Here is a 14,061-nt window from a genome sequence, read left to right as displayed (position 1 = left end):
ACAAAGTACTTGTCAGGTCAGGCATCTACATTCAAAAATCAAGTGAGCTATTTTCTGTGTTATAATTAGGCTGAAAAAAGATGATAGAAAGGGGATCTCAATTTCATGAAGTTCTAATAATACCGGAGAACTATTTTGACAGGAGCCAACAATAAAATAGCACTAATGGCAACAATTTAGGAACGCTTTATGAGTTTAAAATGTTTTCCTGCTTCTTGTCCTGTGTTAGCACCCGAGTTCAACCATAATCTCTCACGCGGAACACTGCAAATAGCCTATTTCTACCGTCCCAAGACTCGAATCTGTGCTTCACAAGGTATGATAGAAAAATGTCCACATAACAAATGGAAATACAGATCAAAAATGATTAATTTCACAATGATAAACTGGATTCATAAAGCCCTCTAAGAAAAGGGTTCATCCTGTACTTACATACACATGAACATGTAAGCAAGTACCTATGGAAAGTACTTTTAAATTATTTTGAATAAGTCACCTGACTGCCAAGATATATAATTGTTATTCACATAAACGTCTTTCACTATATAAGATGTTAATTTTAACAAGGTATTTAACTTTCCAATAAAAGCCTGAAGTATTCCTTCAACTAACTTTTCATTATTACAAACATTAAAAACATATAAATGGTGCCATTAGAGAAACTACCTATTTCCGAATAGGAAAAAAAAAAAAAGGAATACAAAGGAAATTAAATGTGAATAAATATAAATTAAATATAAATAAACAGAATCATCCTTAAAAGCATGAAATGCCCCCTAGTTTTCATACACATTCTAATGAGCCCCTAAGAAACTTTAAATCCAGATAGAAATGGGAAGTTTTTCAAGAGAAAGGACTTATATTCTAAAGATGTAACTGAAAAGCTGACGAGAAACAAAAACACTTAGCAATTGAGTGGAGTCGAATTTACAGTCTGTTTCATGACTGACATTATTCAGCTTTGTAAAAAGTGCTGTTCATTCAAACATGGACACATGATCTGGGAAACCGTGAAACACTAATCTTGCAGAGCTCAACCTGATAGATTCCCATTGCCTTTTAAAAAGTTGGTCTTTTGCACACAAGAGGTGAAATACACTCCTAGCTTCCTCTCCACTCCCGATATTTAGTATAATTATGCCCACCAACTCCCATTTTTTTCCTGAGCTCAAAGGCACTTGTTCCTTTTTGTACTTAAATATTTACTATGCATTGTGGGAGAGTGCATGCATTCTCCCTTTTTCTCTAAGTAAAACTTCTCATTATGGGAACATGTCAGTGCTTCAAACTTAAAACCTACATATTTCTTATTGTCTCCCACAGCTACCTGTCTGTGCTTTTTTGGTTATGGCCAAGGAGACAGAAATCAAACACTTCAGTCAAAAGATGATGTGCCTTCTGAAATAAATTTAACTATTTGTTAAAACCTTTTTTGAAATAAATTTAATTTAGTAGAAGAGAAGGTCCTTTTCAATTCCTTGTATGGTTGACCTAAAACACTGAAATAATGGCTGGAACGCCAGCACCTCCTGTCGTAAGACAACTCAGAAGCTAAGGCCACGCTCTGAGGACAGAAGAGACACTTAAGAGACCAGGTCTTAATGACACTGGGGAACCACCATGGCAATCTTGGACTACATCAGTCCTCGGCTGCCTACTTCTGGCATTAGCGTTCATTGAGAGACAAACTTTAAAGCAATATTTCTACTCTATTACAGAATTTCCTTGGAGCCCAAGTTATCATTATGCTGTTGGCCTGAGATACTCTTCTCTATATGCAATCCAGGTCCAACCATTTCTTTGTTTCCTAGGCTTCGCCAGAGATTACCTCAAAACTCAGAGGAAAGACTTCCTCTAATTGTTCAGCTTAGATTGAACTTTTCTAAAGATATATTTGTAGTCCCTATATTTTTCCTTCACACCACTCTTTATTGTAGATGATTTCATATTTTCGTTGTTACCTGATTAATGTACATACTCTATCATATCTTATGAAATTATAGGGGATTTTTTTTTTCTGATTAATAGCAGTGCTGAAATAAGGTAAAAAAGGCATAGAATCAAGCCAGCCACTAACTATATCTGCCTATCCACAATGAATCAAATCCATCGATGTTGAACATTTTTAGCTGTATTTATGAAGTTAGAAGCCAAGGGCCTTGAAACAAACACTAACGTAAGTTGATTATATTAAGAAGTGATACTTAGCAAAATCATTTGCTATTTTTGTAAAGAGATTTTATTTAACTTGAAGACTTTCACTTTCATTTTGAGTAAGAAAAGATAATCTTAAGGAAAAAAATTCTAAGAAAAGAAATAGGGTTTATCAAAGAACGTATTGAGCACTTAATTCCTGATAAATATGTAGACACCTACTGACTGTTTACAAACAAACAATAAAAAATGACTATGTTATGGAGAAGCCCACAATGTCAGTCCAGAGACACTATTGGTAAACAGAAGAACCACTAAAGGTCAGTCAATGAATGCCTCTTACAATAGATGAATTATGAGTTCTAATTTGGAGATGAGCAAGAAGAGAATGATAGATAGGAGTCAGCCAATATCCAGAGCTGAGATTCTCTCGCAACTTTTGAAAACATAAACTCTACTGGATTCCTGGTGAAACTGTGAGGATTGTCACTAACAAACGGTTCAAAAAACCCCCCTCTATTTCTTAAAGAGACTCAAATGTTTTATTACGATTAACTCATGAACTTGTTTTTTGCTTATCTAATTTTTCTTTACAAATATTTAAACTATCTACCTTATTTTATAATAAATGCCTTAGATTTGAACATTCAAAAGACTTTCACATGCATCACTGCTTGTAACAGACTGGTTCTGTGGTCAACAAAAGACCAGGAAGGTTATTCTGGGGTGATTCAGCAAACGAGGAATGAAATGTGGGGTTCCTGAATCCCATCCAGGGCTCACTTCACTGTCAGAAGCGTGGAAGTGAAAAGGGTTTACTTTTTCAAATTATTTTTTAAAAACCTGTATGGTTATTGTAGAATGTGCAATTTCTTAGAATCTAGTCTTTTAAAAATAGTATGCTACAGTATGGAACTTTCAAATTCATCCAAGCAGAAAAAACTAAGATGCATGTATTAACAAATCAGCTTCTAATACATTAGGTACAGGTACTAGACAACCAGTGCACATTAGACAAATACCTACATCTAGTGTGTTGCAGGTTAGCCACTCAATAGCACATACCTTCACATGATCAAAAACCCACGTGTCCAGTTGTGTTACATCGTGGGCACCAAAATCCTCACTGGAAGCATCGTAAGTGTGTGCAAAAATATGGTTTCCAAGGTCACCTGAAGAGGAAATTGGGGGGAGGATTTTAATGACATGCTATGGACCATGGTATATGCTTGAACATATGCTGTTGCTTTTGTTCTCACAGTAACATTTTCCAATTTTACAGATACAAGTGAGTTGTAATTGAAATGCTAAGAGAAAAAATCACAACGCTAGTTAGTATACAATAGCACAAAAGTAAACAACAGAGTTTGTCTTCAAGTAAGGATGAAACTAATCAAAGAATTTGGGCATCTAGGGATGGTACAATCTAAAACAGATTAAATCATCTGTTTTACAAAATTCCCTAACCAAGAAGAAAACTCAAATATTTCAATTCTTTTGTTCATAAAATACATGCATTTTTCTCAATATATGAGAAAAAATATTGATAATTGCCAAACAGTTTGAAAGTGTCAACAAATGTATTAATCTTATACACTTGTATGATTTTATTAAGGATCTAATCAACTTAGTGAATTTCTGAGTTAGATAGCCTCTTAAAGGTCATAAGGAAGAGATAAAATAATGACAATCTCTTATAATAATGACAAGCTAAGCTCTAATGATACTGTTTCCACTCCTCAACCATTCTACTCCTCAAATCCCAAGTAAAGGTCTGAGTGAGACGGCAAGTTACTATAAGAAATGGAACACTTCTATTGGATTGTCTCCAGTTAAGGCATTGATCCTGTCCTATGAACTGTAGTCAGAAGTAGGGAGGTGAATTTGGTAAACCATAGCAACTTCATCCTCACCACTACCAAAAAAAGCTTAACTCCTTGCTGCTTGGAAGAAAAGCTGTACCCAACCTAGGCAGCATATTAAAAAGCAGAGACATTATGTTGCCAATTAAGGTCCATCTAGTCAAAGCTATGTTTTTTCCAGGAGTCATGTGTGGATGTGAGAGTTGGACTATAAAGAAAGCTGAGCACCGAAGAACTGATGCTTTTGAACTGTGGTGTTGGAGAAGATTCTTGAGAGTCCCTTGGACAGCAAGGAGATCCAACCAGTCCATCCTAAAGGAAATCAGTTCTGAATATTCATTGGAAGGACTGATGCTGAAGCTGAAGCATCAATATTTTGGTCACCAGATGCACAGAACTGACTCAATGGAAAAGACCCTGATGCTGGGAAAGACTGAAGGCGGGGAGAGGGGATGACAGAGGATGACATGGTTGGATGGCATCATCGACTCAATGGACATGAGTTTGCATAAACTCTGGAAGTTGGTGATGGACAGGGAGGCCTGGCATGCTGCAGTCCATGGGGTCGCAAAGAGTCCGACACGACTGAGCGACTGAACTGAACTAAGGGAGTAGATAAATGGCAAGCAGTATGAGTTTTTGGATCTGCTCTACATGATAATGTTCTGTGACTATCATACAGAAAATTCTGAGTATCTGTTTTGCTTTTGAGATATAGAATAATCTTTAATGATCCAATTGTTATAATTTATAGTATAATTATACCCATGGCTAAAGGTTCAAACCTTTTCATTAGGTGAAATGACTACAATGCTCCCACTAAAAAGCATTTAATAACATAAAATTCAAGTGGAATCCAGCTGATTCTAGAAAACGATGCAAATACATTTTCTCATCAAGAGATGTTCTCATACTTGCAGATTCATGCACAGAAACACAATAAATACAACAAATCACAATGGCATGATCTTGAATACATGTAAATAGAAGTTATAAATTTTAAATTTTTAAATCTTTATGTGATTATATACTAACTTCTTAATAATCAAAGTAAGTGAACATCATCACAATGAGAGCATTCTAATAAGCGTTCTGGTCAATATTTCACATGAATTAACTTATTTAACTCCCAAAACAAACCTATAAGATAGAAATTATTATCATCACATTTTACAAAAAAGAAAACTGAAATTTAGAGACGTCATCTAACTTACCCAAGATTAAAAAGCTGTTAGATGTTAGAATCATATACCATTTCACTGAATCCAAGGTATTTAAACTTTAAATAATTCAACATTTTAAGTACAACTAAGATGAAAAAAAAAATCAAACTCACACATCTATTATAATATACACTCATTTCAGAGATGTTAAATATGTCAAAACATGTTTCTCATAATAAGTAAAATGTATATATTTTAAATTACCATACTGATTTATTGCCTACTTAATCTCTGGGGAAGTATAATCAGTGACTCCTACCTTTGGTAAACAGTCACGATGTCTGGGCTTCCCCAGGACCATGTGTACCTGGTTTCATTAAGAAGAGAATCAAATTCTACAGGATTTTCCTTCCATCCTTCAGGTAATTGAGAAAAAAAACAAACAATGACAATAGTAATATTCAGATGGTGAAGTATCGGTATGGCTCCTGAAGAAGTATTTTTCAAATAACAACAAAGAGGATTAACTGCAGAACAAATGCAAAACTAGCAACAGATTTTGTTATCTGTATTATACTACACATTTTTTTTTTAAAAGCTTACAACAGTTAATTGACTTCTTACTAAAATACAGAATCACTTTTGAACTTTTGAGAGTTAACATCTAGGAAAACCAGATATCCATCCAATCATATTCTATCAACAGGACACGATGATACAAGATTAAAGTTTTATTCTTGAGTCAGTCCCAGTGTTTAAGTGACTTAGGCAAGCTAAATGACTTGTCAAAAGGATCTCAAAACGTACTTCGCTTTGTGTCATGATTCAGTATTAAAGAAGCAATATTTATACAATCAATCTCTTCATGTGACAAAATCATCTAAAGAGACACTACCTTTGGCAACTGTGCTGACATCTTCATAAAACCCTGCAATGATGGCCACGTGCCCGGGCCGCGACTTGGTCGGCACACGCGTGTGAGAGATGCCCCAGCTGCCTTCATTCATTATGACATTCCTGAAAGGTATCATAGACGAGGAGTTAGCGCACACTATGACCACATGCTCTGGTAAGGCTTTAGAAAAACAAGATCACCACAAAAGAAATCCAATCAAAAGAAGGAGTCAAAATTTAAGAAGGAACATTTCTGATCCCCGCTGGGCTCAGCCCAGTTCCTCCCACCAGACGGATTCTGTGGCATAAGAAAGTCCAAGGAACTTTCTTAGACAAGGAACCACCCAACCACTGCACAGAATCACAAAACAAAATACAGGCTACAGCTCTAAGTCACAAAGTACGCTGTGCTACATAAGAAATCACTGATACACAAAGTATTACTTTGTCAATATTAAATTTCATTAGGTGTGATGATGGTTTTGTGATCATGTTGAAGTCCTGGTTCTTAGGAGATACACACTGAAGTGTTTGGGGTAAAGCATTAAAATACTTTGCTTTCAAATTCTTCAGGAAAAAATAATTAAAGTTTAAGTGTGTATATGTGTGTGTGTGTATTGAGACAGAAAATGCAAATATGAAAAATGTTTAAAATGGTTGTATCTAGATTAAGGATATACAGATGAATATTCATGGTATAATCCTTTCAATACTTCTGTAGTTAAAAGTTTTTCAAAATAAAAAATTAAGAGAGGAAACAGCTATACTCTCAATTAGGAGTTAAATTATCTTTCTAAATTTGAGATTCAGTTCAGTTCAGTCACTCAGTCGTGTCCGACTCTTTGTGACCCCATGAATCGCAGCACGCCAGGCCTCCCTGTCCATCACCAGTTCACGAAGTTTACTCAAATTCATGCCCATGGAGTCGGTGATGTCATCCAGCCATCTCATCCTCTGTCGTCCCCTTCTCCTCCTGCACCCAATCCCTCCCAGCATCAGGGTCTTTTCCAATGAGTCAACTCTTCGCATCAGGTGGCCAAAGTTTTGGAGTTTCAGCTTCAGCATCAGTCCTTCCAATGAACACCCAGGACCGATCTCCTTTAGGATGGACTGGTTGGATCTCCTTGCAGTCCAAGGGACTCTCAAGAGTCTTCTCCAACACCACAGCTCAAAAGCATCAATTTTTTGGCGCTCAGCTTTCTTCACAGTCCAACTCTCACATCCATACATGACTACTGGAAAAACCATAGCCTTGACTAGATGGACCTTTGTTGGCAAAGTAATGTCTCTGCTTTTTAATATGCTGTCTAGGTTGGTCATAACTTTCCTTCCAAGGAGTAAGCATCTTTTAATTTCATGGCTGCAATCACCATCTGCAGTGATTTTGGAGCCCCCCCCAAAATAGTCTGACACTGTTTCCACTGTTTCCCCATCTATTTGCCATGAAGTGATGGGACCAGATGCCATGATCTTAGTTTTCTGAATGTTGAGCTTTAAGCCAACTTTTTCACTCTCCTCTTTCACTTTCATCATGAGGCTCTTTAGTTCCTCTTCACTTTCTGCCATAAGGGTGGTGTCATCAGCATATCTGAGGTTATTGAGATTAAAACAAGTCAAAAGTTTGTTTTGTTAAAATGTATCACCATATTCTTTAAGCTAAGGGTGATTTGCAAAATCTGGAGAAAAATGCAAAAGCAACAGTAATGCCATTGCAGGTGAAAGGCCAGCAGAGCAACAAGTTATGAAACATGAATTCATTTGTAACAGTTTTCAAGCTGAACTCTCAACTCTCAAAATGTTCTGGAGAGAAGTACCTAAAAGTGCTGATTTAGATACTTTTAATTGACTTATTTTGGTAAAATACATACATAAAACATAAAAGGCTTGAAAAACCATTAAACCACATGTTAAGAGAGAAATATTTTCTAACTTCTTCAGTTCTATAATGGAAACTGAACTCAAGCAAAAACAGGGAGGTATAAAGCAATGTGGATACCTCTCTTGAGAAACATTTTGATCAGATCATATTTTTAAAAAAACAAAGAACAGGCGCTGTCAGAGATACTCATCTTTGCCTGAACAACCAGTATATTTTAATGTCATTAACTTCGCAGTGAACTACGTTTCTCTCCTCTCTCTGACAACTAAGAAATGCAACCAAATATATCACCCCAATTTTTAAACTAGTCATAGAAATTTATGCTACATATTTTTGTGTACTGAACCTAACCCTGACAACCTTATTTTCCTACTCGTATTTTCCTGTTGCCCTGAGTTGCTTGTTTCTTTGTATCCTTTAATATATTCTGCATTTCTTTGACGCACCATAAATTTATTCCTGGAAATCTGACATAGAATTCAGGTTCATTCATTCTTCTAGCAGTCAACAAATACTGATTAACTGCCTACTATGTTTTAGGCACCAGAGATAATGTAGTGTATAAAACAAAGTCCCTGCCTTAGAGGAAGTTGTACATGCTAAGTAGTACTATAAAGAAAATCAAAACAGGGTAGAGGCATAGGAAGCAATGGTGACAGGTAGGGACAGGGGAAAGACAGACAATTTCAGATAAACTTCCTTTGAATTTGAGTTTTAATCTCTCCACAGTAGCATTAGGAAGGGCTTTTGAGGGGCTTGCTATGAATGAAAAAAAAAAAAACAAAGAACACAATAGTTGATTGCAAGAACCCCACAGTTCCAAAAAATTAAATATTTCTTTTCAAAGCCACTTAACAGAATCCAAAATTATCATATTACATAGTGATATAAATTTGAAAGGCTTTATTTTATAGAAAACATATTTTGAATAGAAATTTATACTTTTTAGTTAAATACCTTTGTAATTGGCAATTCACTCAAATTTATGCTTGTCATTACTTAAAATTGAACAGTCTTACTTTACAAAACAGAAAAGAAGATAATATACTGAGTTGTAAGCCAGGATTCAGAAATCAGGACAAGTGAGGCCAAGCAGCTAAGGTCATGCATTTCGACTACCTGGTATCAACTTCCACAATAACAGAAGTAACTGTAGAAGGGAACACACTTGCTAAATTCTATGACAAAGGCAGAGGCATATGTGCCCTACTCTCTTTTTCATCATCACCTCTCTACCCAATGTGAGATAAACATTATTAGCGTAACAATTTCCAGAGATGTCTTTGTACCAGCTGACATGCTTACTAACAAATGGTGCCCTAGAATTTCCATCTTCGTTTAATTCATAAAGTTTATCTGCTCGCAGGCCATCAGCGACAAACAGCACTAATCGTTTTGCTGGGGGAGGCAGGGGTGTAAACTGGGGAGTCATTCCATGAACCAAAGGAGAGGTAAAATACATGTCGAAGATGGAGGCAAAGAACACGAAGTGCATGGCAAGCCCAAAGTAACATACAGCAGCATATTCAGGGGAACTAATCTCCAAGAGAAGCTGGAAAGAGGGAGCAAAACTAAATCTGGTAAGCCTTAGCGCAAACAAGTATGTTTTCAACTTATTTGATGACGAGAGCTGCCTGCCTCATTTTTCAGTCTCAAAAAACATCTTAGTTTGGTGGACACTTTTTATTTCTTCCGTCTTTCAATAAGCTTCATTGTTCTGCGGCTACTTGCCTTATCTACATGGGTAATTGTTTTCAAGTTGTGGCTAAGAGGGCTTCCCTAGTGGCTCAAACCGTAAAGAATATGCTGGCAAAGCGGGAGACCTGGGTTCCGTCCCTGGCTTGGGAAGATCCCCTGGAGATGTGGAATGGCAACACACTCTAGTATTCTGACCTGGAGAATTCTATGGACAGAGGAGCCTGGTGGGCTCTAGTCCATGGGGTCATGAAGAGTTGGACACGACTGAGCGACTTAAAAAGAGAGAAGAGAGTTCTTAACATAAAATCTACCCTCTTAAATTTTTACCTGTAAAATACAGTATTTCAAACTATAGGCACTGTTATACATCAGATCTTGACAACTTATTCACTTTGCATAAGTGAGATTTTACAGCCATTGAACATCACCCCCCCCACCCCCACCCATCATGAGTTTGACTCTTCTGGATTATCTCAGACAAGGAGAAATGTGCACATTTGTCCTCCTGTGACTGACTTGTTTCACTGAGCATTATATCCTCAATGCCATAACCATTACATTGGCCAAAACTTGGTATTGTAATCTGTTAAATTTTGTATAGTCTGTTAACTTATTGTGGTTTTAATTTACATTTCCCTGGTGATCAATAATGTTGAGCTACTTTACATGAATGTAATGGACATTTTTTAATCCTCTTTTATCCCCTTTTCATTTTTTTAACCGTGTTTTTCAAAGAGCAGTACTTAAAAGTTCTGAAAGTTCAATGAATTAACTTTTCTTTTGGCAATTGTATTTTGTGTTCCACCTAGGGAATTTTTGTAGATGACAACACTTTCTCTAGTACAGACTTTTAATATTTTTATGTTAAAACAATTTCAAGTTCAGAGAAAAGCTGCAATAATGGTACAATTATACATACACCCCTTAGCCATATATCTCTAACATTATCATTTTTCTCTGGTCTTTGCCTTGTCTCTTTAACTTACCCCTCTCGGGTGTGAGTGTGGGTGTGGGGCGGAGGAAAGCAGGTGTATACTTCAGTGTTTATTTTCTGACAATAATGATACTCCCTTATGTACCTACGGTGGTTACCAACTTCAATAAACTCAACGTCAGTATTTTACCTACTCTACCATTTATACTCCGACTTTTTGAGGTGTCCCAGTAATGTTCTTCACAGCATTTTTATAGCTTTATTAAGGCAAAACTGGCCTGTAATAAGCTGTGTACATATTTAAGTATATAATAATCACAGGAGAGTGAACATACTCATAACCCTCAAAAGTTTCCTCATGCCCCTGTGGCTCATCCCTATATATTTCACTTTTTGATGTTATTGTAAATGGCATTTATTTCAGTTTCCCCTCATTAGTTTTTAAATGACCACTGATTTTTTATATATTCACCTTGCATTCTGCAACACTGAAAAACTGTTATAGTAGTTTTTATGTAGATGCCTTTTGATTTTCCAAGGAGAAAAATTATGTCACCTGTGAATAAAAGGACTCCTTCCTTATCAATCTATATACTTTTTATTTATGTCTCATGCTTGTACTGGCCAGGACTTCTAGTGTAATGTCAAGTAGGTGTGGAAACAACAGAAATTCTGCAGTGTTTCTAGTCTTAGGTTGAAAGTTGTCAGGTTTTTTTTTCATAGACTCCTTTTGTTGCATTAAAGAAGTTCTCTTTTACTCTCAATATGCAGTTTTAAAGTTGTGAATGAAAAATGCCAGATTTTGTCAAGTGCTTCTGACAAAAGCAAAAGTGAGAGGGGTGGATCATGTGAGATCCTGTCCAGTGAGAGGGCCATGGCCATCTGGCTATTCTCTTTTGGTCTCTCCTGGTGTGGAGCCTCTCCTGGTGTGGGGCCTCTCCTGGTGTGGGATCTCCTGGTGTGGGGCCTCTCCTGGTGTGGGGGCCTCTCCTGGTGTGGGGTCTCTCCTGGTGTGGGGTCTCCTAATGTGGTGTCTCCTAATGTGGTATCTCCTAATGTGGTGTCTCCTAATGTGGTGAACTACAATGATGGAGTTTCAAATGTTAAATCAAGCTAGGGTTCCCAGAATAAACTGAACTTAATCATTAAGTATTATCCTTCCTATATACTCTTGGATTTTATTTGCTAAAATATTTAGCATTTTAAATTAATATTTATTAGTGATATTAGACTATAATTTTTTTTGTAATGTCTTTCTCTGGTTTTGGTGTCAGACAATGCATTAGGAAGTGTTATATCCTTTTATTTTTTGGAGGAGTTTGTGTAGAATTAGTACTATTTCTTCCTTTATTGTGTAACAGGATATCAATGGCTCAGAGTTTCCTTTGTTGGAAGGTTTTTAACTACAAATTCAATTTCTTCATATCCAGAGAGATAGATACTAAGATTATTTACTACTTGCTGAGTAAGTTTTGGTACTTGTATCTTTTGTCCATTTGTCCATTTGATCCAAATTGTCAAATTTATTATGACAAAACTGTCCATAATATTCTGTTCATTTATTCTTTCTTCTATTCTCTAGCTCAGAACTCTTCTATCAGGTATCATATTTAGTTAGGCAAAGTAACTCATTTTTCAACTCATTTTAATTCCTTTCAGTAAGATCTTAAACTCGATTTACAACTAAAGTACATATGGTATCTACCTAGATGTAGAGAAGCTCCCATTGACTTAAATACTCCTCTCTACCATGGGAACCTGAGTACCCTCCTTATCATGTTCATTAATAAGGAAATATCTTTATCATTTCTCACTTTATTTTGCATTTACAAATAACTCTCTGGACTTATGTTCTTTCTTTTCCCCACTGTTGTTACACAACTTTTCTGTAAAAAGTATCAAAGTGTCAAAAGTATCAAAGTGTGTTAAAGGATAATACAAATTTTCCACTACCCTAAAGCTTACTGAAGTAGTAAAACAAACATTTGAGAACTTTGACCCTGAAGCTGTAATAGCTAACACAAAAATCTAGCTCTCTCACATAGTAACAGTGGGATCTTAGTCGGTCCCTCCCCGGCACTTTCGAGCATCACTTCCTCAGGGACTACTCAGTCCAAATCAGAAGCTCAAACCTTTACTTCAGTTTATAACTACACAGCTATGACCCTGACTATTTGTAGTAATGTCTGCCTCTGTAACTTCATGCTGATTCCAGGACAGCAAGATAGGCTTTCTCCAGTACTCGGCCCAGTCCTGGGCACTTAGTCAGGGCTATTAAATAACCTAGGATTATCCTTTCAATGGTATGTGTGATACGCACTGTAGCCACTAGAGGCTGCCTTGCTTCTCTATTTATTCCCCCAGAACAGACACAAGAGCAGTGAAGATTCAAGATAAATACAACCACAGTAACTTTCATATTTGTCGTTTACTCCAGTGTTCTTGCCTGGAGAATCCCAGGGACGCCGGAGCCTGATGGGCTGCCATCTATGGGGTCGCATAGAGCCAGACACTACTGAAGTGACTTAGCAGCAGCAGCAGCAGCATACATAAAATTTCAGTGATTCCAAAATATCATCCTTCACATGCTACTTACTTTATTATAGCTATGCACATATAATTAAGCACTATTATCATTTAATATTTCTCTTTTTTTTAAATCACTTTTTATTCAAATTTAGTGATAAAAAACTTTTTCATGGATGAATCATTTGGAAATCACCTAAAAAAATGAATAACTACTAAAATGTTTAAAATACACATAACCATGTATCAATAAAAGTCATTTAACTTATACCTCTGGGATGTTTACCACACACTGAAAAACAATGTCAAAAATTAGAATATGTAAAAATGTATAAAAAGTTAGATATTTATAAAACTTTACATCAATGAAAAACTTGCACTGAAAATATTACTTGTGGTTATTTTAAGAGTACTAAAACAAAAAAATAATTTTTTAATCAAGAAAACAATTCAAGTGCTTGGAAAAAAGCGATCCTTTATATTTTTATCACTAACATACAAGCATCAATGACTATCCAGATTATTCAGTGAAACATTGCCTGTAAAGACCTAGATTAATGCAAAATTTGGTAAGTAGGAAAATTCCTCAACAATATTAATGGCAAATTATTATTAAATATAAATCAGCAATTGTTAATAATATCTTAGTAGGCACTATTAATATTTCTTCAACATTTTTAGTTGATAAGGAAATCTCTATGCACTGTGGAAGAGAAAGGTACTTACTGAGACAACTGGCCAGTTGATTTATTAGGGGCTTGGAAGGTCACATTAACAAGTCCATGATTACAGGATATGAGGTAGAACCAGGGAATTACAGATGTGTCATAGGAAGCTGCTGATCAAGGAAAAACTTCTATATCCAACTTCTTACAACTCTCTGAGGAAACATATTTTAAATCTATTTTCAATTTTCATTTTAGAAGTCAGACCCTAAAAGATATTCCCTTT

General features: G+C 36.0%; 1 protein-coding gene across 10 annotated transcripts in view; it reads right to left on the bottom strand.

The window, feature by feature from the left end:
* The window catches only part of LOC122429434 (GPI ethanolamine phosphate transferase 1-like), a 28,242-nt gene extending 14,200 nt beyond the window's left edge, over positions 1 to 14,042 (bottom strand). For 4 of the 10 annotated variants that reach the window (XR_006266011.1, XM_043449742.1, XM_043449790.1 and 1 more), the window contains exons 1-4: positions 13,837 to 14,038; positions 6,075 to 6,196; positions 5,499 to 5,595; positions 3,220 to 3,326 (exon numbers count right to left, since the gene is read on the bottom strand). Coding sequence is in view for 1 of the 10 variants with exons in the window: in XM_043449734.1 (XP_043305669.1) it covers positions 3,220 to 3,326; positions 6,075 to 6,186 (219 nt within the window). In the remaining 9 variants the exon portion in view is untranslated. Of the gene's footprint in view, positions 1 to 3,219; positions 3,327 to 5,498; positions 5,596 to 6,074; positions 6,197 to 13,836 lie in introns of all 10 variants that reach the window. The other 6 variants (XM_043449767.1, XM_043449751.1, XM_043449793.1 and 3 more) reach the window with 3 other exon arrangements.
* Between the last annotated feature and the right edge of the window lie 19 nt (positions 14,043 to 14,061).

The sequence above is a fragment of the Cervus canadensis genome, chromosome 2 (assembly GCF_019320065.1).
Source record: "Cervus canadensis isolate Bull #8, Minnesota chromosome 2, ASM1932006v1, whole genome shotgun sequence".
In the NCBI taxonomy this organism is placed as follows: Eukaryota; Metazoa; Chordata; class Mammalia; order Artiodactyla; family Cervidae; genus Cervus; species Cervus canadensis.
The sequence above is the reverse complement of the archived record's forward strand: the minus strand, read 5'-3'. Positions and strand labels throughout refer to the sequence as shown.